Consider the following 26,873-nt stretch of genomic DNA (forward strand, 5'->3'; position numbering starts at 1 on the left):
GCTTATTAAAAACTTGTTTGAGCTTAGTTCTTTAAGTAAACAAGTTAACCTTGAATATATTTTGGAACTCGTTAAAGTTTTCAAACTAAATTTGAACAATTAATTGTTCATTCGACTCGATTGGATAGGCCTAAGATTATATAGAAACATCAAATTACTTGAGCTTGGCTCGATAAAAACTCATTTGAAACTGACTTTAGAAGTTTAAGTAATCAAGCCTAAACAAAATTTCAAATTTCAAATCAAATTTAAATAATTAACTGTTTGATTCGTTTATCAACCCTGATGCTGTAGAAACCTAGAGAAAGCCCATACACCAAGTTGGCTCTCAGATGTAAGCCCAAATGCAAATCCTAGCCCAACACCAATTTACACCATCCTTAACATCCTCATCCAGTAGATCCAACCCACAACATATAGTGGGTGTTTGGAAAGTGAGTTTTTGTGTAGATTTTTTTAGTTATAAGATATTATTGGAGAATTTTTTTTTCGTGTTTTGGAAGATGGTTGGGTTTTTTTGTGGTTGGATATGATGTTTGTAAGAGAAAAAATAAAATGATTATGGGATTAGATGTGATATTTTATATGGATGTATTTTTATTGGTTTTGCAAAAAGTTTGTCTTTTCGTGAAAAAAATAAAAGAAAAACCCAAGTCTCAAACTTCCCAAACACCATCATAGTAATGAAGATTCCATTATACACTCCCTTCAAATTGTGCAAGGATGTCTGTTTCCAAATAATTCTATTCTTTTGTCTTCAAATAACTCTATGCTTTTGTTCAAATTTACTCATTGTGATTGGATCATATGAACATCTTAAAATGTGAAAATCTCAAAATATATTTAATGATTGTGAGTGAATTGAGACAGTAAACATGCTTATTAGGGGAGAGCATCTTTGCACCTTCAAATTATATGTATTTTGAATTATACCAACTTTTTTAATTGTGACAACTTTTTATTTTTATTTTTAATTATAATATTATTTTAAAATTTTAATTATAATTATAACCTATTTTTTTTTTTTTATTATAACTCAAAAAAATATAAAATTATGTGATTTTTATAAAATCCCTTGTGAACATACTAACCAACCACCGGTAGCAAAGAATCAACGAAGGGAGCAATTGAGAAAAGCGAGGTGTTATCAGTACAAATCTATGGCCACTGCAATGTTAAAGCGATCAGCGACGGTGGCTGCGTCATGGCGGCGAGCCTTCGCCTCCGTGGCGGTGGGGACGGATCTGGTCTCTGCCGCGCCGGACGTTTCTCTCCAGAAAGCTCGGAGCTGGGACGAAGGCGTCGCCTCTAAGTTCGCCACTACACCTCTCAAAGACATATTTAATGTTCGCTAATTTTCAATCTTAATTTTAATCCTCTTGTTTGTTCTATTATTTTTGGACCTGGGTTTTGTTTTTTTTATTAATTTGGTTAATGTTATTTTTCAGGACAAAAAAGTAGTCATCTTTGGGCTTCCTGTAAGTTGATTTTCTATTTCAATCATTTGTTTGTTATATACTGATGATAATATTGTGGATATAGATGTATGTGTGTGTATGTGTACATTGTTAAGTTCTGCTAGAAAACAGGCAAACAACATTTGGGGATGGAATTTATGGGAATCATTGAGTGACTTTATTTTATTTATTTATTTTTAATTCAATAAAGGAGAAAATGAATACCCAGCTTTTATTTGATTTGATTTTATCTTTTTGAATTGCAGCTTAAATTAGTAGTGTAATATATATATAAATCCTAAAAAATCTATAGAAGAATGCAACAAATGGAATAATCCTCCTTGGGCCAAAAAAGAAAAGAGCATCTCCAACCCACTAGGCATTTGGTTACGCATTTTGTCTCAGTTCATATTCACTAGCTAGCTAGATTTCAAAGGCTAGGCAAAATCTATTTGACTCTCATGATCCATTCCCTCTATCTTTGTTGCTGATGTGGCATTCCAATAAAGTGAGTAGTATTTGGATGAATAGCTAAAATAAAAAGTAGGATTGGAATGAAAACATAAAAAATTGGATAGGCAAAATAAAATATATATATATATATATATATATATATGTTATAGTGACTTTTAGATAGATAAAATGCCTAACAAGAACAGTTCATTTCAAGATATCAGTAGAGCAGTCCACACTGCCAAAAGATTTCATTTTCTTCTCTCTCCACACACACCACATTAAACATAGAGGAGCCACATCCCAATCCTTCCCATCTCCTTTAAGGTGATCTTCTCAATACAATTTTGAGTAAGGAAAAAAAGAACTTTCTTATCTCCTCCCCTCGGGTAACCCCTATGCCAATAAAGAAAAAGATCCTTAAACGACCGAGGCATTACCCCTGCCATACCAAACAATGAGCATAGCAAACCCAAGATCTCTTTTTGCAACTATAAAGTGCAACATAAAATACTTTTTCTTGAAATGATGATCAGAAAATATAGGTAGTGTTTGGTAGAGTTTTAGAATTATGATTTAAAAATAGAGTTGTATTTTGAGTTTGTGAATTTTGGAATTATGATTTGAGTGTGAAAATTTTGTTTGGTTATGAGTTTTGAAAACAGTTTTAAATTGAGTTTGAATTGAGTGATGTGACATATGATATTTGATACAAAAACTTATAACTTATAACCAAATACACAACCCAGTGGGACGATCGGTTAGCTCAAATTTTCCGCCTTAGAAAGAGTTTTCAAAAGTGAATGTAGAATTAATTTTTAAAAATGCTAAATAAACACCACACTCAAAAGTGAGTGAAATTATATTTTGAAAGCTCCACCAAATGGAGCCATAGACTTTCTCACATCATTTCGTGTTTTTGGTAAGAATATTTTCCGCAATTGATATTGGAAAATCACCAAACTTCCCCACAGATTTCCATAGTTGCCAAAATTGGCTTTTAGTTTTTCCTATTGGGAAAAGGGGACAAAAAGGCTTTTAATTCATTAACTTTTGGATTCTTCTTCTGAAAAAATGGACTGTGCATAGCAGCCTTATCCATGCATGCTGTAAAAATGGAAAGCAATATTACTTGGCACTGTTGTAATCCAAATGATTTGAGCCCTCTTGCTCATTCACATTTCATTTTGTTGCTTTGTGTTCCATAGAACTAAAGAACATCATGTCAAACATAGAAAAGAAATGAAGCTAGTATGTCTTGGAAATGTGGAGTTAACAACACTATTTCCATTAAGAACCATTTCGGCAGAATATTTACTTCCGTATGCTCAAAATAGTTTGTTTGCAACAATCCTAAGGCTCCATTTGGTTTGCTGATTTAGTGATTGAAAGGAAAAGAAAATGCTAGGAAATAATCTTATGTTGTTTACTGGCAATGGAAAATAGAAGGAAAATAAATTTGAGGCAAACTAGCAGAGAAATTCGTTGTTGTGGATGTTATATTTCCTTCTAATTTTCTTCAATCATGGTTGATAAATTTTAATTTTTAGTTATTTTTTCGAAGGAGAGAATATGAGGCAATTAGTTTTCCTTGTATCATTGTCCTTTCAATTCCTATTTCTCCTCTGTCTGAAAACCAAACACAGCATTTAAGTTACCTATACTAGAATTATCAATAACATGCTTTAAAATTACTGACCCTTTCTTGAAGATTCAAGAAATTGAATTGTACGGCAAAAAGAAGAAATGTAAAAATACCCAAAAACTCTACCATTCCTTGATTTGAATTCTTTAGTGAAAGGATTTGGGTTTGCAACGCAGGACTCCACATTGATAACTCAGATATACAGAATATACCCTGGCATCAATAATTTATTTTTCTGTTTCTTTCCTTGATTTGAATTTTTTTTTTTTCTTGTACCTTTAAATTTTGTATCACAAGAAAACACCATTGCAAAACAAACAAGGGGCACAACCCAACACTTCAAAACAAAATAAAACAAACCCAGAAACTAAACCATAAAAAAGAACTATAGAACCAGAAGGGGAGCAAGTGTTATGATTGCAGCGTAGAGCAAGGAAACCCCTACTCCATACAAACTATTTTGCAAAAAATTCTTAACTCCCCTTATTGAGCTAGCTCTAGCTCTAGGCCTCGTTTGGGAACATGCTAATTTAGTAACGTTTTGGCTATTTATCTAAAATATGAGCTAAAAAAAACTAGTATGTTTGGGATGACTTTTTGACTTTTTACGAAAAGATGTGCAAAAAGTAGAGGGAAAAGAGAATTTTTGACTTTTTGGTATGGGTTGTTGGCTTTTTGACTTTTTTAGTAACTTTTTGACTTTTTGGCTAAACCGGCCTATTGCCAAACGAGGCCTATCCTTAATCATGTCAGCCACAATCACATATTGATGTCTAAAATCCTGAGCAAAAACTCTACCATTCCTTTCTAGCCAGACTTGATATGGAGTACAAGCCAAAGAAAGCTTGAACATAGTGCATCTCAGATTGCTGTTATTACAGTACGAAATTTCCCTCTAAAGCTCATCAGACCAACCCAAAGGATCACTGTAAATATGATTCATTGTAAGCAAGCAACTTTGCCAAAATAATCTCAGCAAAAGGACATAAGAAGAACAGGTGTTCATGAGATTCCGCTTCATTCCTACAAAGACTGCAAATGAGATCCACCTACATACCCATTTCAATAATCTGCCTTTTTTGGTCTTATGTTTTGGTTATTATGCATTGTAACTGTCATGACTGTTGTTTTACTTTTTTCAGGGTGCTTTCACTGGAGTTTGTTCGGCCCAGCATGTTCCTAGTTACAAGAAAAACATTGATAAGTTCAAGGGCAAAGGAATTGATCATGTAATATGCGTAGCTGTTAATGATCCATATACCATGAATGGTTGGGCAGAGAAAATTGAAGCCAAAGATGCTGTAAGTTATCCTCTTAGTCATCCTTTTTCCTTCCAAACATACAGCTTTAATATGTTAATAGCTCATATCATGCATCTCTTTTGTTTTGGATGTTTAAATGGATTAAGAGGACTCAATGGTGTAATCTAGTTTATTTTATTCTTCCTTTCTGTGTAATCATCATATGAGGGGTCATATCCAAGGTTGTTAAAATCGGGATCCTACGTTGGATCGTTGGAGGTGTTTATAGAATCGGATCGTAGAATCGGATCGAGGATCGTAAGATCCTACCGAAAAAGACAAATTACATAATTATTTAATTTAAATAAATATTTTCTAAAAAGTATACACAAAATGAGCATATATTCTATTAAAAAAAAGTGAAGATATTGTGAAAAATATAATACTCCATATAAAATGTACATATAATATTATATAATAGACAACTCGATGGTAAAAGTTTTGTATTTCATCAAAAAAGAAGGTGAAGAAGAAGAATTCTATAACAAAATACTTTACAATTTACAATAATGCATAAAAAGTGATGAAAAATATTTAACAAAGTTAGATATGAAAATAGATTAAGAACTAAAAAGAGCAACTTAACCGAATGATAAGGTTTATCGTTAGCATCCCTGGTAGAGCGGATTTGAATAACAAAAATAATCTCTCCAAAAATTTAGATAAAGTTGCAATCATCTTACCCTCCTTAAACTCTGCTAAAACTAAGTTTGTTTTTCTGACTAGTTAATTTTCTTAAATTACTGCAATATTTGAATGTTTGTTTCCTAATTTTTTTTTTTTTTTTGTCTATTTGATTTAATACTACTTAATTTTTATTATTTATTTTGACCACATAAATGGGTATTTAGACAATAAACATAAAATTTACAATAAAATATGTCATACAATACAAAACAAGACTTGTAAATAGGATCGGATTTGGATCGGGATTCCACGATCCTATAAGATCCCATTACCAGGATCGAAAGATCCTACCTATAAGGATTTTTTTACACGATCCGGATCGATTATACTCAAATGGATCGTAAGATCGTAGGATCGTAAGATCTGGATCGGGATTTTGATAACCATGGTCATATCCCATGTGCATACATTTGTACTGCCCCCTCTCCTCCTTCCCATGTACGGGAGGAAACATAGGTCAAGTTGCTATTGTTGACAGCCCAACATGCTTCAAAAATCTTGGCCAACTCTTTTCTTCAGTCAAATATTCTTAGGATGCCCCCATCCCATGGGACTAAATGAGCGTACTTTTTTCAAAATATTCTTAGGATGCCTAGCTCAGAAGCACGGACACTTCTAAAAAGATGGCGTATCTGTGTTGTGTCCGTGTTGGACACCAACACTGTTAGCAAAAATCTGGTTTGGGCCAAATCGGCAAACGAGATTCAACAGAAAACCCAGAATTTCACAAACAACAACAAATCAAGTAATTGTGGTTTGAATGTCCTATGCCTTGACAGATTCAAGGACTTTATGGAGGTTGTAATGCAAAGAAACAAATGTAAATAAAATGAAAATCGATTGATGAACAAGTAAACTTGCCACTTAATTACAAGCTCAATGTACATGACTATCGACAGAGGGAACTTGGCCACAGAGGCTAAATTCTACACAGACTACTCCTAAATACAGAAGTTATTGCTAACTAAGTTAAATTACTCCTAACTCCATATGAGTTGTGTGTTTGATCGTCCTTCTTTCCTTTAAAATTCCAGCCTTTATGCTGCTGGCTTTGTTGCTTCTCTATTGCCATGTGTCCCATCATGGAGCAAATTCCCTCCACTTCTTGCATAACTACTCATGATCTTCACAATTGTTCGTAACTGCTCCTCTGTTGCAGCACTCCTTTTCTCTGCAAAGAAACCACGTATCCTGCATCATCTGCGTGCCTTATCTCATAACTTGACACCTGGGCCACGTTTGGCCCCATCTTATCGTATTGTCAGAGGAATTGACAGAAGAAAACTGCGTCTACCATATCTGTTCCTTTAATTGCGTTACTTAGCTCTACATTCTAGGGTACACCTCCCACTGGAAACTTAAGATTTTCACCTCTAGCATCCCTTGGATCAACTCTTTGTATTTATTGTAGCTATTCGACAGAGATGATAAATTTTGTTGCCAACAATACCCCCCTCATTCAAGACAAAAAGATATTTTTGTTTTGAATGAACATCAGAAAGGACAAAATAAGGCTTGGACATTTATATATTTGGACGATACATTTAGGCTTATAAAAATGAGCCCACAGATCGAAGCCCAAATATTTAAAGTAATATCCGGACGTTAAATTAAAATTAATATGAACTCAAACAAAAAAGGCCCAACCGTCAAGCCCAATTGTTAGTGACAGGCCCAAACTTAATCAAGAGGGTCCACCATAAGCTATACGAACATCAGAATTCAAATCATCACTTCACCATTCTCATACCCTCTGCTCTACTATGTTCTTCGCCTTCTGCTTTGAAAACCCTTCTTTTTGCTTGTACACTCCAATGGCACCCAAACGAGCTCAAACCAAAGGAAAGAAACAAGCAGAGATGCCATCTGTGCAATGCTTTCCAACTGAGTTCCAACCAATACTTCGCCAACATATTTTTAACAGCTGCATTATTCCCAGCAGCAACACCTCTATCCAAGGGGAATTAGGTCCAACCTTAATTGCCAAAATCCCTGATGAACTTACCCTCTATTATCCCATTTTCAAAAAAGCAAAACTAGCCTAGATATGGACCTTTGGAGAGCTCTTGGCATTTATGATGTCATTCAACTGTCAACATTAGCCCTAGATATGGACAAATGGGCTATTGGCGCTGCAGCTTGTTTTTGGTCTCTGTCTTGTAACTCTCTCATTTTAAAGTTTGATATAATCTCTCCCACCATTCTTGATATTGTACATTTGACTGGCCTCCTTGTTACTGGCCAACATATAAGTGCCCTTTTAACTCCTCAATCAGTAGTCCCACTTGACACTGACCTCAGTTATGGAAAGTTCCAAACAAAATATCAACAATTTTCTGGTGAACCCATCAAAAAAGAAAGGACAACTTTTTACTTATTGTGGCTCTCCCAACATTTTCTATGTGTCCCAGGTCTCAAAATTACCAAAGAGTATTTGACCCTAACAACTTGTATCCAAGAAGGCACACAATTGGCCTTTGCCCCTTTTCTTTTGGGCACATTATATAGGGATCTTTTCTCTTTAGTCGATAAAGAGAGAAATCATAATGATGGAGGTCCTTTTTGGCTCTTTCAAGCCTGGCTCTATGCTTATTTCCTTGAAATTAAGCCTACCACTCAAACCCCTTACTTCTCTCATTGCGAAAGTTGTGCTGAATTTTTCTTATCTTTTCGACCAGCCTCATCCAATTCATTTACCAAGGTTTTCACTATTCTATTTGAGCTACCTGTCGATAGAGACCCTCAGCTTTTCATCCATTTCCATAACTTTCAGTTCATTTCCACCAGATCAACATATATCAATGCTGCTCCTCAAACATTGAGTGACACTAGGGAGGCAACAACAAAAAGACTTCTGGGCTCAAATTCTTATTCCCAGATACATTCTAGTAGGTGGATCCATCTCTACCAGCAGGCTTTCCAACTGTAGCTTCGAAAGCTATAATCCCTGCCAGTGGGCCAAACAAATGAGACTATATCTAACTGTCCCTTCTCCTTACTTACACTTTACCATCCATGAACAAGTGGGATCCAGGATTCAATTCAAAATCTCTCAAGAAGTGAAAGATCTGCTGGCTGAAAATCAAAAGTTATTTGATCAATTCAGCTTTTTCTATTGCCAGATTACCCCTTTACTACCACAAGGTTTAATGAATGGTGGTCTTTAATGAGTGCCTTGATTTTTGATGAAGATCTTCAGGCTTGTCTTTGGAATGTGCACCCAGGCAACAGGTGAGGAGCAGAGATGGCCATTGGTAATTCTACCACTTTTTCCATTCTTTATGTATATTGCTTACTTTTTGAGTTTATTTAGCCATTTCTGCTTACTCATTCATATATATATATTTATATATATGTAGCACAACCTCCTAGCAAGATTATCCCTTGGCTATAGAGATGCCTGCCCAGGCTGATCCAACTCCTAAGGACAAAGGCAAGGCTCCAATGAACCTCCTAAAGAAACCTAAAGGCAATCCTTTAAATGCCACTAGCTGTGAGGGGTTCATACCTTACAACCAAGGTATAGAGATTGAGAGGAGGACCAAGAGTAGGCAAGAAGAACACCAAGAACTTTGACCTTCTCAGTCTCAATTGGAGGGTGGTGTTGTTCTTGAGAGGAGGTCAAAAAGAAGGCAAGAACAATCAATTCCTCCTCAAGTCACAGCTCCTGCTATACCAGCATCCTCTTCCTCTAGCAGTTCTTCTTCTCTTCCAATAAAGGTATAGTTTTCATTCAAACTCTTACTGAGTCAATATGTATGATGTTTGTTCATACTGACACCTTATTCCACTCTTCTTCCTCTCTTTTAGTCATGCTTTCAATTATACAAGAGGAGAAAGCTTCTCTCTCCAGCTGCATCTCCTCCTGCTTCTGAGAGATTGCCTGAGGCCCAGACCATTCCACCTTCTATGCTTGAAGACTGTAAGAAATAATGTATAGAGAAAGAGAGAGAATAAATTGTATGTATTATTATTGATTGATATATTGATATCTATTACAATGATTCATGATTCCTATATATAGAAGAGGGTGAGTGTGTAGTAGGTAAGGAGTAGGTGAAGTGGAGGTGGTAGTGGTGTAGTGGGTTAGGTTTAGTGGAGTAGGTGAGGTGGTAGTGGTGTAGTGGGTTAGGTTTAGTGGAGTAGGTGAGGTGGTAGTGGTGTAGTGGGTTATGTTTAGTGGAGTAGGTTTAAGTGGGTGAAGTAGGTGGAGAGTAGGTGGATTTTAACAGCCCCCCGCAAACTCAAGGGGGATAGGAACTAACCAACTTGAGTTTGGAGAGAGTAACAAAACAAGAAAATACATAAAAATAAAAGAGGATAAGAGACACTGTATGGTCGTGTCAGACCATTGGTGAAGACACTGGATGGTGGTGTCATAACGTTGTAGAGGACACTGTATGGGGGTGTCATAACCATGTAGAGGACACTGTATGGTGGTGTCATAATGGTGTAGAGGACACTGGATGGCGGTGTCAGACCGATGTAGAAGACAGTTTATGGGGTCATGTCGGACCGTTGTAGCAGACAGTTTACGGGGTCATGTCGGACCGTTGTAGCAGACACTGTGTGGTCGTGTCAGACCGTTGTAGAAGACAGTTTATGGGGTCATGTCGGACCGTTGTAGCAGGACAGTTTACGGGGTCTTGCTGGACCCTTGTAGAAACTAACCGAAATCAATGTCGGGACAGTTTACAGAGTCTTGTCGGACCCATGAAGGAGCTAACCGGAATCAATGTCGGGACAGTTTACAGAGTCTTGTCGGACCCTTGAAAAAGCTAACCGGAATCAAATGTCGGGACAGTTTACAGAGTCTTGTCGGACCCTTGTAGAAACTAACCGGAATCTATGTCGGGACAGTTTACAGAGTCTTGTCGGACCCATAAAGGAGCTAACCGAAATTAATGTCGGGACAGTTTATAGGGTCATGTCGGACCGTTGTAGAAGTTGCACCCTCAAAAGGTGTGCCCAATTTTGTCAAAAGGCGTGCCATCAAAAGGCGTGCCCAATTCATCAAAAGGTGTGCCGGACATGATGGCGAGGCACGTGGGCGCCTTGGCTTGCACGCCCGTTTTGTCGTCTGGTGGCAAGAGGCACGCGATACGCGTGGCTGCCTCGCTATTTAACCAAGGTTGATGCTGATGCTGAGGCTGAGGCAGACAAAAAAACTTCTGAAAATCCTCTGAAAACAACTCTTCCTTTGCTGAGAAAGAAACTCTGTAATACTCTGTAACCAACCCGTCTCTGAAACACTCAGCAACATGGCCTCTTCTTCCCGTCCAGCTACCCAGAACATGGCCTCCTCTTCCCGTGGTCTGCTCACGCTTTTTCCAGAACTGAACGAGTCCACAAGAGAAATAACTGGTGCGGTGGCCAGTGAACCTCAACCAAACACCTCTGGTTTTGCTCCGTTGAACTTTCCGATGCGGTCGGTGGAGCAAAAAATGGCGGTGCAGTCGGATGTGGAGGCCAATCAGTATACCTTGAAGTCATGTGTGGAAACCATGACTGCGGTTACAAATTTGTCGAACCGGCTGCAGAGTAGGACAAATGAGGTGCAGCAGTTAAACGCCCAACTGGCTCTGCTCCAACGCATGTATAAGGATGCGCGAGCAGAGATAAGTGTGCTAAAGGCGGAAAACAAGGAGCTGAAGCGGAAGGCCAGTTTTATGTTCCGATTTGGAGGGCCGCCATATGCTGCAGTGGAGGAGCAGGGAGTAGTGATCATGCCCAGTGGAGTGGGAAACACGGAGGCAACACCGGCAAGGGCCGCCCAAGACGGTGGCAAGAAGAAAAGACCGGCAGAATAGGCGAGAAGAAAAATCCCACTGTTCCGATTTGTGTTGGTTGTGTTTTGTTTTGTTTTGTGTTTTTTTTTTTTTTTATTTTTTTTTTATTTTTATTTTTATTTTTATTTTATTTTTATTTTTTTTTTTATTTTTTTATGGTGTAAAATGCTGATCGGGGTTGATCCCCGGCATGAAGAAATGACAAGTTTGTAAAATGTTGTTTTTTTTTTTTTTTGGGAGTGTTTTGTTGAAAAAATAAAAATAAAATGAAAGAAAACAAGGGAGAAAGAAAATAGATAAAAAATATTTATAGATGGATTATATGAAAAACATCAGTGCGATTGTTTCAAAATAAAGTGGGGTATTTAAAAAAGAGGAAAAGTGACTTGGAAAAAATAAATAAAAATAAGTGATTTTTGAAATCAAATGGAGGAGAGAGAGGGACAAACCCATGTGATAAAGTGGAGAGAGAGTCGGTGAGTGGGGTGCAAAAGGTGAAGGAGAAATGATGGATTGAAAATGGTTTGGGTCAAAAGTGGACACTGTTAGTGGGGAACATGAGTGCATTGATTATTTGATATAATAATAATAATAATAAAAATAAAAAGTTAGAACAGTTGGAGAGAATGAGTAGAGTATGGTAAGGGTTTCATCCAAAGCCAAAATTCCTGCAGCGAATCACTTCGCAAATCCTAGCATGAGCTTTTTCTCTTTCCAGGCTTATTCATGAATTTCCTGGTGATTTCAAGAGCCTCTGGTGGCATTGTGGCAGAGAACACCCCAACCTGGATTTTGGGTGGCAGCAACTGAGAACACTCCAACCTGGATTTTGGGTGGCAGCAACTGGAAAATATCATAGATCTGATTTTTAAAAACCTCGTGACAGCATTTCATCAGCTTCATCCAAGACAAACATTTTGATGTAAACAGGGCGAAGTGATTGTCTCCGCAACATGTCAAACACACGACCAGGAGTACCAACAACAACATGAACCCCACTGGAGAGAATGCGCTGATCTTCGCGCACACTAGTCCCTCCAACACAAGCATGAACCTTCACACTTTGCTGGGCAAGTTCAAGAGTGGGTGGAAGAACCAAAGCTTGGCACTCAACCAAGCTATAATCTAGCTGCTGCAGAATTCCAGAGCAGAATGTTGCAGTGTTTCCAGTTCCAGACTGTCTCGTCATATGAGGTGAAGAATTCTTCTCCATCAGCCTCACACATGACTACAGTTGCACAAATCTTTGTTGATTTTATCAGCGGAATAGGTTGAGGTCCGGCGGGCGGCTAAGGTGAGGTTGCCGCCCGCCGGGGAAGCGAAAATACTAGGTTTTAAACCAGCTCTGATACCATGTAAGAAATAATGTATAGAGAAAGAGAGAGAATAAATTGTATGTATTATTATTGATTGATATATTGATATCTATTACAATGATTCATGATTCCTATATATAGAAGAGGGTGAGTGTGTAGTAGGTAAGGAGTAGGTGAAGTGGAGGTGGTAGTGGTGTAGTGGGTTAGGTTTAGTGGAGTAGGTGAGGTGGTAGTGGTGTAGTGGGTTAGGTTTAGTGGAGTAGGTGAGGTGGTAGTGGTGTAGTGGGTTATGTTTAGTGGAGTAGGTTTAAGTGGGTGAAGTAGGTGGAGAGTAGGTGGATTTTAACAAAGACCAGACAAAAATGCTGAAGTTGACAAGGCTGATACTGAAATCTTGGAGAGTGAATCACCTTTAGATGAAAAAAGAACTTCCCCTGAAAAGATTACTCATTCATTTACCATGAACATGGGGGTCCAAACCTCTCACATTCATAGTCCTGCCCAGGAGCTAACTCTAGAGGTTGTGGTCACCAACACCAACACTTCTATTGCTCAAGAATCACTGGTAATCACCTAATCTTTTCACACATTTTTTTTTTTATATTTTAAGTTACGCCAATGATTAACTTCACTTTCTTACTGCCACAGCCTGCAATTGTATCTTCTTCTTCAATTAAAAACTGGTTCTAGGCATTCTTGCTGTACAAGAAACTGTTGCCAGTCTTTCTGTTGAAGGCAGAATAAAGCAACTGACTGGTGAAGATCAAAAATTGATAGACCAGTTCTTTAACTTGCTTGATTAATCTTTGGATGTTCTAGCCCTTTCGCAAACCACAGTTCTAACTGAATGCCTAAAAGCCATTGCACCTCTAGTGCCTCAATTATTTGATCCAGACCAAGTGCAAGCCTTCCAGAACTTCCTTTCGGAACTTCCCCAACACTTGGCAGCTATCAATCAATTCCACTCTGAGCCAAAGACAACTGAAACTCAAGTGGACCAAATGAAAAAGCAGTCACTGCTCTGACTGAGACCTCCACCGAATCACAAGCCCTCACCATCCAAATTGCTAACCTTACAGTAGAAGAAAACCAACTAGAAGCTCAACTAGCACTTGTGAGAACTCAAAGAGCTGCTCCTGAACAAAGACAAACCACCATTTCTCAACAAATCCCAACTCTGTTTGCTCAAGCAGAAGGTTGTCCACTTGCCATTAGGCAGGTCCAAACCAGACTCAGGCAAAATAAAATCGAGCACCAAACTGCCCTTCAAGCCTGGAGTAGACTTTCCATGTATTTTCAGAAAGACTATACCAGATGTGATTATTTTGATATGTACTTATTGGAATTGTACTTTTGGCTGGCATTTTAATGGAAAATCTATCATATTTTATTCAAGCTTGTCATATTTTACTCTAGCTTGTCATGCATGTCCCTTTAATGGAAAATCTATCAACCAATTGACCTCAGTTAGATACTCCCCTAGAACACTACACCACTTACACACTTGAACTCTCCCAAAACTTGCTTAATGACCAATTGTGAATCTCCAAAAACTTGGAGGCTTCTAATTTTGAATTCTATGGCCAACTCTAGACCAATTATCAAAGCTTTATACTTAGCTTGATTGCAAGAGTGAATATGTTGTGCTTCCAACTGATATGCAAATTAGTACATTTGCTTGTTTGGTGCAATCAACACAACACTTGCACCAACTCCTTGATCTATTTTTGAACCATCAAACATTAACTTCCAAGGTTCATTTTCCACCACATTGACCTTATACAGGTCTAAATCGACAGAGGAACAAGGATGTTCTGCTAGAAAATCAGCCAAGGCTTGCCCCTTAACCGCTTTTTGTGGTACATATTTGAAACAGTATTTGATTAAAGCTAATCCATTTGCCTGGTCTTCCTTTCAAGATAGGCTTGGACAACATATATTTAATCACATCTGTTTGTGCCCCTACATACACCTCTGCAGGCAACATGTAATGCCTCAGTTTAATGACTGCAAAATAAAGTGCCAAGCACATCTTTTCGACAGAGTTATACCTCGTCTCAGCATCATTTAGCCTTCTACTTAAGTAGTAAATGGCTTGCTCATGACCCATAGTATTTTCTTGAGCCAATAAACAACCAATCGACAGGTCAGAAGCTAAAATATACAACTTCAAAGGCTTTCCTGCCACTGGGGGCATAAGCACTGGGGGGTTTGCCAAATATTTTTTGAGGAGATCAAAAGCTTCTTGATGGCATGTCTCCCACTTATACTCATGATCTGACTTAATTTTTACCAAAGAGAAAATGCTAAAGTTTTCTCAGCTAAATTGGCTATGAACTTTCTCAAAAAATTTACTTTTCCAAGAAAACTTTGCAACTCTTTCTTGTTGGCGGGGGGTTTTGCCTCCAAAATTGCTTTGGCTTTGTTAACGTCCACTTCTATCCCTTTATGGTGTACTAAGAAACCCAGAAAATTTTTAGCAGATACCCCAAATGTACATTTTAAAGGGTTCATCTTGAGTTTGTAAGTTCTCATTCTATGAAATGTCTGTTGCAAATGCTCCAAATGCTCATCAAAATTGTCAGACTTGATGGCTACATCATCTATGTATACTTCTAAATATCTGCCAATCAAATCATGGAAAATAAAATTCATTGCCCTTTGGTATGTTGCCCCTGCATTCTTTAATCCAAAAGGCATGACTACCCATTAAAATGTCCCCAAAGCACTAGGACACCTGAAGGCTGTCTTATGTGTATCTTCTAGGTTAATAAAAGTCTGATTATACCTAGCATGATCATCCATAAAGGACAAAATCCTGCTTTTGGCTATTGAGTCCACTAATAAGTCAGCCACTGGCATATGATATTCATCCTTAGGAGTTGCTAGATTTAGATTTCTAAAGTCTATGCATACTCTTAACTTGTCATTTTTCTTCATTACAGGGACAACATTAGACAGCCACTCAACATACTGGCTGTTCTAATAAAACCTGTTTTGAGTAATCTTTCAATTTCCTCTTTAACCAATAAGGTGACTTCATTGGTCATCCTTCTTGGAGGTTGTTTATGAGGAAGGAAATTTCCTTTAATTGGGAGTCTATGCTCTACCAATGTTCTGTCTAATCTAGGCATTTCTTCATTAGTCCATGCAAAGCAATCCACATACTCAAAAAGCAAACCAACTAGCTTGCTCTTACATTCATTAGATAGATTAGCATTTACATAGACGGGCCTTTTACAGGCCTTACTCCCTAAGTTATATTCATCTAAAGGGTCCTGCACATCTGCCTTGAGGTCATCAAGTTTGGTAGGAGCAGCCTTCAGATGCTCCAATTGCACCTCTTTATAACTCAGAGGGCTACTGTCAATAACATATTCTGCCCAAGAACAATTGAGCATATACTTAGAGCCAAACTTACTTTCTAAGAAGAAATAAAAAAGCCTAGAAAAAGTAGATCTAATTACATTAGTTGTCTCATCTAGGTTGTCTTCTTCTGTCACTTGTACTTGCATTACTCTTCATCCTCAGCAACCTCTTCTATCACAGGCCTTTTCTACTTTTGCATCAGGCTTGGTTTGGCCAATTCCTGGCCTATCTGCTTAAAACCTTCTCCAATGAAGGCCTTGAATTCTTCACTTGTCAAACTCTTTCCCTGAGACTTAACCTCTTCTTCATCAATCACAATTGGACCCAAATCCTCATCATACAACGCAGCTTCTATGTTATTAACATCTGCAACAAAGGGATTTGCATTTGCCCAGTAAACTTCCATCCCTCCTTTACCACCATTGGTTAAGAAAATCAATGCCCGGTCCAAAGAAGAGGGTACACAACCATTAAGGTGAATCCAATCTCTACCTAGTAGCACATTGTAGTTTGAAGTGGAGTCTATTACAAAGAAAGTTATTCCCATTGACTTGGAACCAACCTGTAGTTGTAAAGCCACCACTCCTTTGGCCTCAGATGATCCACCAGCAAAATTACTTATGTTCACATCAGCAGGGAGCAAGTCATCAATAGATTTCCCAATAGCTTTCAGTGTCCTAGAAGGAAGAATGTTGACAATGGCTCCATTATCAATCAAAACCCTTTCTATTGGGGCCCCCTCTAAATAAGCTCTGACATGTAAAGGCCTTAGATGCCTGATGAGCTTATCCTTTGGTTTTTTCAGCACAACTTTCTCTCCATCAATAGACCTAACCACCTCAATTGACTTTAGTGGCTTGGTTTGTGTCTCAACCACTGCTACCTGAACTGTTGGTTCAGTCAGATCTTTAACATCTCCTGCCAATTCATCTGGCTGGTTTGGCCTAGCCTGAAATCTCTGAGGGATGGTCATAATCATGTTACACTCCTTGGATGGAGGCTAAGAAGCACGGACACTTCTAAGAAGGTGACGTATCCGCGTCGTGTCCGTGTCGGACACCGACAGTCTTAGGACACGTGTCCGACACTCTTCAAAACGTGTCCTAATTTTAAAATTTTTTTAAACAGCCGAACACTCTTTGGATACTTGGAAGACACACATGTCAATCACATAAACACACGTGTCTATCGATTGGATACATATGAAACTAATTATAAGTTTAAACAAAATAACTTAAGATACAATAATAAAACAAAAATCATATAAATTTATAAGAATTAGTGTCATATTGCATTTTTTATTATCTTTGAATGATATATTAATATATATAACATATAATAAATATATAAAATTACATATTTCACGAGTGTCCCCTACGTGTCGTGTCCTTCATTTTTTGAAAATTAACGTGTCAGCGTGTCCGTGTCGTATCCGTGTCGTGTCACGTATCCGTGTCCATGCTTCTTAGGATGGAGGTAAAGAACCAAAATGAATAGCAGCTAATTTTTCTCCAAAGTCACCATCAGACCTATCTGCCTTGACTTCATCTTCCTTAACCTCCTCATTAATATTCATGTTATCAGTGACCATTTCCTGATCCTGATCCTGATCCTGATCCTGATCCTGATCATGATCATCCTTCATTGCTACATGTTTCTCAATACTGTCATCTTCATTAGACATTAGATCTTTCTCTAATTCTTTCAACTTCTGCCTTAGCAAAGCCTTCTTAGAGAGTTTCCCAACAGGTCTATCATCTGCCTTTTCGGGCTCCATTTTCCTTTTCAAAAGCTGAATTGTCTGAACTGGATGGGCTCTAGAAGTTGAACCCTTCCCTTCCTTCCCTATTGCTCCAGCAGTAGGAACCAATCCATTTCTAGTCCATACTAGATCTTGCCTTCCAGCTGGCCTATCACCTGCAGCTGTAGACATCATAGCATGGAATCTCCTTTGTTCTCTCCTTTTCTGAGTTCTTATTTCTCCCATTTGCCTCCAACCACTCATTGGGAACTTTGGGTAAGAAACCCCTTGCCATCCTAGACGAGATGGTACTGGTGGCTTCACCATCCTTGGTTGAACTAGATGTATTTCTGGCCTCATTCTTGGGCCATGATGTTGCTGTTGAAATCCTCCAAATGGTCTTACAAACTGTTGTTGCCCTCCATATGGCCTTCCCGCCTGTTGATGACCACTGTATGACAAACCAGGCTACTGTTATTGGCCACTGTATGGCCTGGTCACAACCTTTGGACTTCCATAGGATTTAGCACCCTTGTATTGCTTGAGCATAGCCTTGACATTGCTTGATCCACCAAAACATGGATGAACAGGAGCTCCTTGGAATAAAAATGGAGCATCATCCTTGCCATAGTTCTCTGCGGGACCAAATATTCCTGGATCAGTCCCATCATAGAACATACAATCATTATCAAAAATTTGCAAATCACCACTACCCATAGTGTTAAACCTCAGGCCAACATCTTTTCCAATTTTTTGAATTCCATTAATCACAATGGCCTTAGCCTTTTCTTTATCAGTACCACACCTAAAACAAATGAACCTCTCAATAGGTTCTTCCTGAACTTTTTTCCCTTTTGTTTCCTTTGCCATTTTTTCCATTCTCTCCTTGTGAAGTTTTTCTAACTCCACCAAGAGAACTCTAGGGTCTTTTCCCTTTCTCTTTTGATCATTTGACTGAAAATCAGTTGATACCATATTAATTTCCACAATATTGGGAAATGGATCACCATCAACTGCCATGACCCCTTTATCTTTTTCAGCATACTTCAACATTCCCTTCTGAATCAAATCCTGCACACAATTGCGAAATGTAACACAATTATTAGTGGAATGCCTGAAAGAATTATACCACTTACAATACTCTTCGCCAAACTTGTCCCTTTCTTTGGGAATGTTGTGGCCTGGAGTTAAAGTTAAAAATTTATTTGCTAATAATTCATCAAATAGTGCATCTACTTTTGATAAATCAAAAGAATACTGCCTATGTGATACAGTCACATTCTTTTTGGTTGGCTGTGTTGCTGGCATACTTACAGGTTTGTTAGCTTTCTTTAATGTTTCACAAATCACAGTTTTTTACCTATTACTTGAGCAACATCTATATCGATATCCATATCAAATTCAACTTCTTGATAATAAGTTCCTAATAAGGCTGCATTTCTCTGCTGCTCTTCTCTAAGAATGGCCTCATAACTAGTTGCCCTTGAAGACAACTCGAACAGGTCTCTAAACATCATGCCTTCAAACTTTTTCCTAAGTTCAAAGTCTAAACCATTCCGGGCTAACCTTATAACTTCTATTTTAGGCATGTACACATGACATCTATTTTTTGCTTTTTTAAACCTGTCGATGTACTGTTCTGCACTTTCTCCTTGCCTTTGTTTAAATTTTGACAAATCCACCATTGTCACTTCAGGCTCAGTTCTAAAGAACTGGGCATGAAACTGACTCTCCATTTCTTGCCAAGTATGGATAGAATTTTCTGGCAAGTTAATAAACTATGTAAATGCCACTTTTAACAGAGAATGAGGGAAGAGTTTTAGGCCTCGTTTGGGAAGAGCCAGTTTAGCCAAAATGTCAAAAAGTTACTAAAAAAGCCAAAAAGCCAACAACCCATACCAAAAAGCCAAAGATTCTCTTTTCTCTCCACTTTTTGCACATCTTTTTGTAAAAAGCCAAAAAGTCATCCCAAACATACTAGTTTATTTTAGCTTATATTTTAGACAAATAGTCAAAAAGTTACTAAATCAGCCTGTTCCCAAACGGGGCCTTAGTTTTAAATTATCATCATAACCAGGTTCACACTGAAGAATGAACCTGCCTACATGTTCTATAGTTGATTGTCTCTCTTCTGTAAACAAAGTAAACTCAGGAATCTATAATTTCTTGGAATGGGAGTTGTTTCCACCCATTGAGGGTAAGGACTCCTAAACATCGGTCTATCTGGCCTTCTCAAGCCTAGACCATACATTTCTTGTATGATGTTCATTATTTGCTGCCTATTATTAACCTGAGGGTCTAAATGTTGCTGCTGCTGTCTCCCTCCCTGAACTTCTGGTTGGAAGTAAGGAAAATGAGGACCAGGCCCTCTAGGCCTTAGATGCATTATGTTAGGTTCATAATAGGGTTGTTGTATGACATGTTCCTGTGCATTCTGAGGCCTTACTTGATTCATTGGCCTATTTCTTTGTTCATGGTAACCAGGCCCATCAAATGTAGGAATACCATATGCAGGAGTACCATACATTTGTGGCCTTAGTTGCCCCCTAGGTCACACTCCCATATTATTTATATTTAAGGGACATGCATGACAAGCCAAAAGTACAATTCCAATAAGTACAGATCAAAATAATTACATTTGGTCCAGTCTTTTTGAAAATACATGGAAAGTCTACTCCAGGCTCGAAGGGCAGTTTGGTGCTTGATTTTATTCTGCCTGAGTCTGGTTTGGACCTGCCTAATGGCAAGTGGACCACCTTCTTCTTGAGCAAATAGAGTTCGGATTTGTTGAGAGAGGGTGGTTTGTCTTTGTTTAGTAGCAGCTCTTCAAGTTCTCACAAGTGCTAGTTGAGCTTCTAGTTGGTTTTCTTCTGCTGTGAGGTTAGCAATTTGGATGGTGAAGGCTTGTGATTCAGTGGCGGCCTCAGTCAGAGCAGTGACTGCTTTTTTCATTTGGTCCATTTGAGTTTCAGTTGTCTTTGGCTCAGAGTGGAATTGATTGATAGCTGCCAAGTGTTGGGGAAGTTCCGAAAGGAAGTTCTGGAAGGCTTGCACTTGGTCTGGATCAAATAATTGTGGCACTAGAGGTGCAATGGCTTTTAGGCATTCAGTTAGAACTGTGGTTTGCGAAAGGGCTAGATCATCCAAAAGATTGATCAAGCAAGTTGAAGAACTGGTCCATCAATTTTTGATCTTCACCAGTCAGTTGCTTTATTTTGCCTTCGACAGAAAGACTGGCAACAGTTTCTTGTACAGCAGGAATGCCCAGAAACCAGTTTTTAATTGAAGAAGAAGATACAATTGCAGGCTGTGGCAGTAAGAAAGTGAAGTTAATCATTGGTGTAACTTAAAATAAAATAAAAAATGTGTGAAAAGATTAGGTGATTACCAGTGATTCTTGAGCAATAGAATTGTTGGTGTTGGTGACCACAACCTCTGGAGTTAGCTCCTGGACAGGACTATGAATGTGAGAGGTTTGGACCCCCATGTTCATGGTAAAAGGATGAGTAATCTCTTCAGGGGAAGTTCTTTCTTCATCTAAAGGTGATTCACTCTCCAAGATTTCAGTATCAGCCTTGTCAACTTTCATCATTTTGATTCGATAGTGGGATTTGGCTGTTTTGATGAGTGTCATCATTTGGATCAGGGGTAGGCTCATGAATAGGAGAACTCTTGTCGATAGGAGATGTTTGGCTATCAGGGTTGTCAGTTAAATTAGTTGGGTTTTCTCTGACACAACCTGAGTCAATTGGAGTCACTCTAGCATGGTCAGGGGCTTCCGATTCCTTCAAGGAAGAGGCCACACCAGGGAAATTTATGACCTCATTGTTTCCATGGCGTACTCCTCTAAGAGGTAAGGCCATCAAATCCCCTAGGGCTATCCCGTGAGGAATATCAGCCATAAGGTATGCCAATTCAGGGGCTAATCCTCTTAAGCCCACTCTCTTTGGGTCAACTCTTTCTGGATCAGCCTGTTTTTCCCTAATACCAGTCTGTTCTTCTTGAGTGAGTTGGGGATTCATGCGCCCTAAGTTTGTTTGAGGAGAACGCATTTTTGTCAGGTCTTCAGGCATAGAAGGTGGAATGGTCTGGGCCTCAGGCAATCTCTCAGAAGCAAAAGGAGATGCAGCTGGAGAGAGAAGCTTTCTCCTCTTGTATAATTGAAATAATGACTAAAAGAGAGGAAGAAGAGTGGAATAAGGTGTCAGTATGAACAAACATAATACATATTGACTCAGTAAGAGTTCGAATGAAAGCTGTACCTTTATTGGAAGAAAAGAAGAACTGCTAGAGGAAGAGGATGTTGGTATAGCAGGAGCTGTGACTTGAGGAGGAATTGGTTGTTCTTGCCGTCTTTTTGACCTCCTCTCAAGAGCAACACCACCCTCCAATTGAGACTGAGAAGGTAAAAGTTCTTGGAGTTCTTCTTGCCTACTCTTGGTCCTCCTCTCAATCTCTATACCTTGGTTGTAAGGTATGAACCCTTCACTGCTAGTGGTGTTTAAAGGGTTGCCTTTAGGTTTCTTTAGGGGGTTCATTGGAGCCTTGCCTTTGTCCTTAGGAGTTGGATTAGCCTGGGCCGGCATCTCTATAGCCAGGGGGTAATCTTGCTAGGAGGTTGTGCTACATATATATAAAAAAAAATATATATATATATATATATGAATGAGTGAGCATAAAGGGCTAAATAAACTCAAAAAGTAAGTAGTATACATAAAGAAAGGAAAAAGTGGTAGAATTTCCAATGGTCATCTCTGCTCCTCTCCTGTTGTTTGGGAGCACATTCCAAAGACAAGCATGAAGATCTTCATCAAAGATCAAGGCACTCATTAAAGACCACCATTCATTAAACCTTGTGGTAGTAAAGGGGGTAATCTAGCAGTAGAAAAAGCTGAATTGATCAAATAACTTTTGATTTTCAGCCAGCAGATCTTTCACTTCTTGAGAGATTTTGAATTGAATCATGGATCCCACTTGTTCATGGATGGTAGAGTGTAAGTAAGGACAATGGACAATTTGATATAGTCCCATTTGTCTGGCCCACTGGTAGGGATTATAGCTTTCGAAGCTACAGTTGGAAAGCCTATTGGTAGAGATGAATCCACCTACTAGAATGTATTTGGGAATGAGAATTTGAGCCCATAAGTCTTTTTGTTGTTGCCTCCAAGTGTCATTCAATGTTTGAGGAGCAACATTGATATATGTTAATCCTGTGGAAGTGAACTGAAAGTTATGGAAAGGGATGAAAAGCTGAGGGTCTCTATCGACAGGTAGCTCAAATAGAATAGTGAAAACCTTGGTAAATGAATTGGATGAGGCTGGTCGAAAAGATAAGAAGAATTCAGCATAATTTTCGCAAGGAGAGAAGTAAGGGGTTTGAGTGGTAGGCTTAATTTCAGGGACATAAGCATAGAGCCAGGCTTGAAAGAGCCAAAAAGGACCTCCACCATTATGATCTATCTCTTTATCGACTAAAGAGAAAAGACCCCTATATAATGCGCCCAAAAGAAAAGGGGCAAAGGCCAGTTGTGTGCCTTCTTGGATATAAGTTGCTAGGACCAAATACTCTTTGGTAATTTTGAGACCTGGGACACATAGAAAATGTTGGGAGAGCCACAACAAGTAAAAAGCTGTCCTTTCTTTTTGGTGGGTTCACCAAAAAATTGTTGATATTTTGTTTGGAACTTTCCATAACTGAGGTCAGTGTCAAGTGGGACTACTGATTGAGGAGTTAAAAGGCATTTATGTTGGCCAGTAACAAGGAGGCCAGTCAAATGTACAATATCAAGAATGGTGGGAGAGATCATACCAAACTTTAAAATGAGAGTTACAGGACAGAGATCAAAAACAAGCTGCAACGCCAATAGCCCATTTGTCCATATCTAGGACTAATGTTGACAATCGAATGACATCATAAATGCCAAGAGCTCTCCACAGGTCAATATCGTAAACCATCATGCGATGAACCCATAATCTCCAATTAGGGTTTGGTTTTTGCAATGAACGTAAGGGGTTAGGGCTCGAATGCCATTGGTTCTAGGCTAGTTTCTCTTTTTTGAAAAGCATCACTTCAGTATCTGCAATGGGATAATAGAGGGTAAGTTCATCAGGGATTTTGGCAAAAACGGTTAGACCTAATTCCCCTTGGGCAGAGGTGTTGCTGCTGGGAATAATGCAACTGTTGAAAATATGTTGGCGAAGTTTTGGTTGGAACTCAGTTGGGAAGCGTTGCACAGATGGCATCTCTGCTTGTTTCTTTCCTCTGGTTTGAGCTCGTTTGGGTGCCATTGGAGTGTACAAGCAAAGAGAAGGGTTTTCAAAGCAGAAGGTGAAGAACAGAGTAGACCAAAGGGCATGAGAATGGTGAAGTGATGATTTGAATTCTAATGTTCATATAGCTTATGGTGGACCCTCTTAATTAAGTTTGGGCCTGTCACTACCAATTGGGCTTGACGGTTGGGCCTTTTTTGTTTGAATTCATATTAATTTTAATTTAACGTCCGGATGTTACTTTAAATATTTGGGCTTGGATTTGTGGGCTCGTTTTTATAAGCCTAAATGCATCGCCCAAATATATAAATGTCCAAGCCTTATTTTGTCCTTTATGATATTCATTCAAAAAAAAAATATCTTTTTGTCTTGAATGAGGGTGGCATTGTTGGCACTAAAATTTATCATCTTTGTTGAATAGCTACAATAAATATAGAGAGTTGATCCAAGGGATGCTAGAGGTGAAAATCTTAAGTTTCCAGTGGGAGGTGTACCCTAGAATGTAGAGCTAAGTAACGCAATTAAAGGAATAGATATGGCAGACGCAGTTTTCTTCCGTCGATTCCTCTGATAATTTGATAAGATGGGGCCAAACGTGGCCCAGGTGTCACGTTATGAGATAAGGCACGCAGATGATGCAAGATACGTGGTTTATTTGCAAAGAAAATGAGTGCTGCAACAGAGGAGCAGTTACCAGCAGTTGTGAAGATCATGAGTAGTTATGCAAGAAGTGGAGGGAATTTGCTCCGTGATGGGACACGTGGCAGTAGAGAAGCAGCATAAAGGCTTGAATTTAAAAGGAAAGAAAGACGATCTAACACATAACTCATATGGAATTAGGAGTAATTTAACTTAGTTAGCAATAGCTTCTGTATTTAGGAGTAGTCTGTGTAGAATTCAGCCTCTGTGGCCAAGTTCCCCTCTGTCGATTGTCATGTACATTGAGTTTGTAATTTAATTCTTGTAATTAAGTGGCAAGTTTACTTGTTCTTCAATTGATTTTCATTTTATTCACATTTGTTTCTTCGCATTGCAACCTCCAAAGAAGTCCTTGAATCTGTCAAGACATAGGATATTCAAACCACAATTGCCTGATTTTTTGTTGTTTGTGAAATTCTGGGTTTTCTGTCGAATCTCGTCTATCGATTTGGCCCAAACCGAATTTTTGCTAACAGATTATATATCCAAGCATCAAATCCTCCTAAACCTAAATCTTAGGCTGTTGGGATATGCATCCAAAATTTAGATGAGTATGGGAACATGTCTTAAACCCTCACACACACACACACATATATATTGTATACATTTCATAGATAAAATTATGCACATTATTTAGAAATATGCTTCATATTAAATAGGATTTAGAAAAATTATGAAATTTCTCTCTCATTTGTGTAAGAAGCTAAAAATATTTTTTTACTAGCAAATGTGAGCATTTTCTTCTTCAAACATAATATAAATTAGAAGATCCAAGTGCCTAAATTGGGCATGGGTGTCAAATGCATATCTCACACTCTCACCCTGTCATATCTGTTGGACATGGATACATTGGGGAAAGTTGAAGAGTACATGTAACATGGGTACTGCTGATGAGTCTCCCCTTTCATGCATTGAGATTGGACATCGTTGATCTGCTGAAGCATTCATATTTTATAATCTATTATGACTTTCTAGATTGAATTTTATGGTGACTTTGATGGGAGCTTCAACAAGAGCTTGGACTTGGGAATAGATCTCTCTGCTGCTTTGCTTGGGCATCGCTCTCACAGGTATGTGATTGTTGACTAACATCTCAAACCACCGCACTGGCCTCTGCCTTTTTTCGTCTTTTATTGGTAGAAATTGTTTGTCTACACATTAAAAGTACGAGATTCTAACCAAAACAATTTTTTTTCTCTATAGATGGTCAGCATATGTGGTTGATGGGAAGGTTAAGGTTCTTAATGTGGAGAAAGCCCCATCTGAGTTTGAGGTTTCAGGTGGGGATGTAATCTTGGGACAGATATGAACCAGTCTCAGTTTCTTCCATAATCCAAGCAGCCATCTTGATATTTTGTATGTAATTATACTTTATCCCCTATTGAAGTAGTGACTACATGGTTAATAATGCAAATGTTTTTGTTTTTCTTGTTCTTGTTTTTGTTTTTGTGTTTTTGGTGGGTAAGTAATAATGCAAAATTTAATGTTGTTGAAGCGTCAAAAATGCTATTGCCAGAGGTAGACTTGTTCAATGATTTCTTTTGCTCTGTGTGCCTTAGGATTCCCACTTTTTGTTGATAGTTTAGGAAGTCATTTAACTCAGATTTTGACATCATATCATTAAGCAAGTGATTACTTACTTTTTTGTGATGGATTATCAAACAAGGTCATGCTCTGCTATTGAGCATTAATTATGTCTCTTACTGGTACGGATTGTAGTCTCAAAGGTAAATTGAAGGACTAGAAAGAGAGCATGGGAAGTGAAGAAGGAGTTTACTTTTATTGTCTCATGAAACTGCCAATTTTTAGGGCAGATTTTGAAGCACCCATTAATGAAAGTACTGTGCTTTTTTTTGCCTTAATTCTTTGTTTGAATTATGAAAGAGAATTACATATAGTCTAACAATTATAGAAGTTCAACAATCTCGTGTGTTTGGGATTTACTTTTTTAGTGATTTTTTTTTTAAAACAAAAGTTCATTTTAGTAAATTAAAAAAACTTGAAAGCTTTAAATTTTTGGGCTTTACTCTATTAGGTAGACCAAAAAAATAAAAATAAATAAATAAAAGTTCACCAAAGACAAAAATATATACTAATTTTTTTCTCTTTTTTTTATTGAATTTTATTTTTATATTTTGGTTTTTTA

The 26,873-nt window shown here is 38.2% G+C and overlaps 1 protein-coding gene and 1 long non-coding RNA gene across 3 annotated transcripts; both read left to right on the plus strand.

Annotated features, from left to right (window-relative positions):
• Positions 1-1,053: 1,053 nt before the first annotated feature.
• Positions 1,054-26,231, plus strand: PRXIIF (peroxiredoxin IIF). 2 transcript variants are annotated; one of them, XM_028227333.2, is made up of 5 exons: positions 1,054-1,346; positions 1,449-1,478; positions 4,698-4,856; positions 25,703-25,797; positions 25,931-26,231. In XM_028227333.2, exons 1-5 carry the CDS (start codon positions 1,161-1,163, stop codon positions 26,034-26,036), a joined length of 576 nt encoding a protein of 191 aa, XP_028083134.2. In that variant the 5' UTR covers positions 1,054-1,160; the 3' UTR covers positions 26,037-26,231. The 2 variants fall into 2 exon arrangements, with proteins under 2 accessions (XP_028083134.2, XP_082733619.1); XM_082877493.1 differs by lacking the exons at positions 25,703-25,797; positions 25,931-26,231 and adding exons at positions 8,735-8,797; positions 8,903-8,971 and having other exon boundaries at positions 1,062-1,346.
• On the plus strand, positions 13,000-14,051 carry LOC114284437 (uncharacterized). Its single transcript, XR_014334994.1, has 2 exons — positions 13,000-13,213; positions 13,297-14,051. It is a non-coding gene; the product is annotated as an uncharacterized LOC114284437 (long non-coding RNA).
• Positions 26,232-26,873: the final 642 nt, after the last annotated feature.

This window comes from Camellia sinensis, chromosome 7, assembly GCF_055761805.1.
Source record: "Camellia sinensis isolate YWXY chromosome 7, ASM5576180v1, whole genome shotgun sequence".
In the NCBI taxonomy this organism is placed as follows: Eukaryota; Viridiplantae; Streptophyta; class Magnoliopsida; order Ericales; family Theaceae; genus Camellia; species Camellia sinensis.

Coding starts and splice junctions, on each gene's coding strand:
- PRXIIF (XM_028227333.2), top strand. CDS start 1,161: ATGGCCACTGCAATGTTAAAGCGATCAGCGACGGTGGCTGCGTCATGG. Junction 1,479..4,697: donor TAGTCATCTTTGGGCTTCCT/GTAAGTTGATTT, acceptor TACTTTTTTCAG/GGTGCTTTCACTGGAGTTTG. Junction 4,857..25,702: donor AAATTGAAGCCAAAGATGCT/GTAAGTTATCCT, acceptor ATGACTTTCTAG/ATTGAATTTTATGGTGACTT.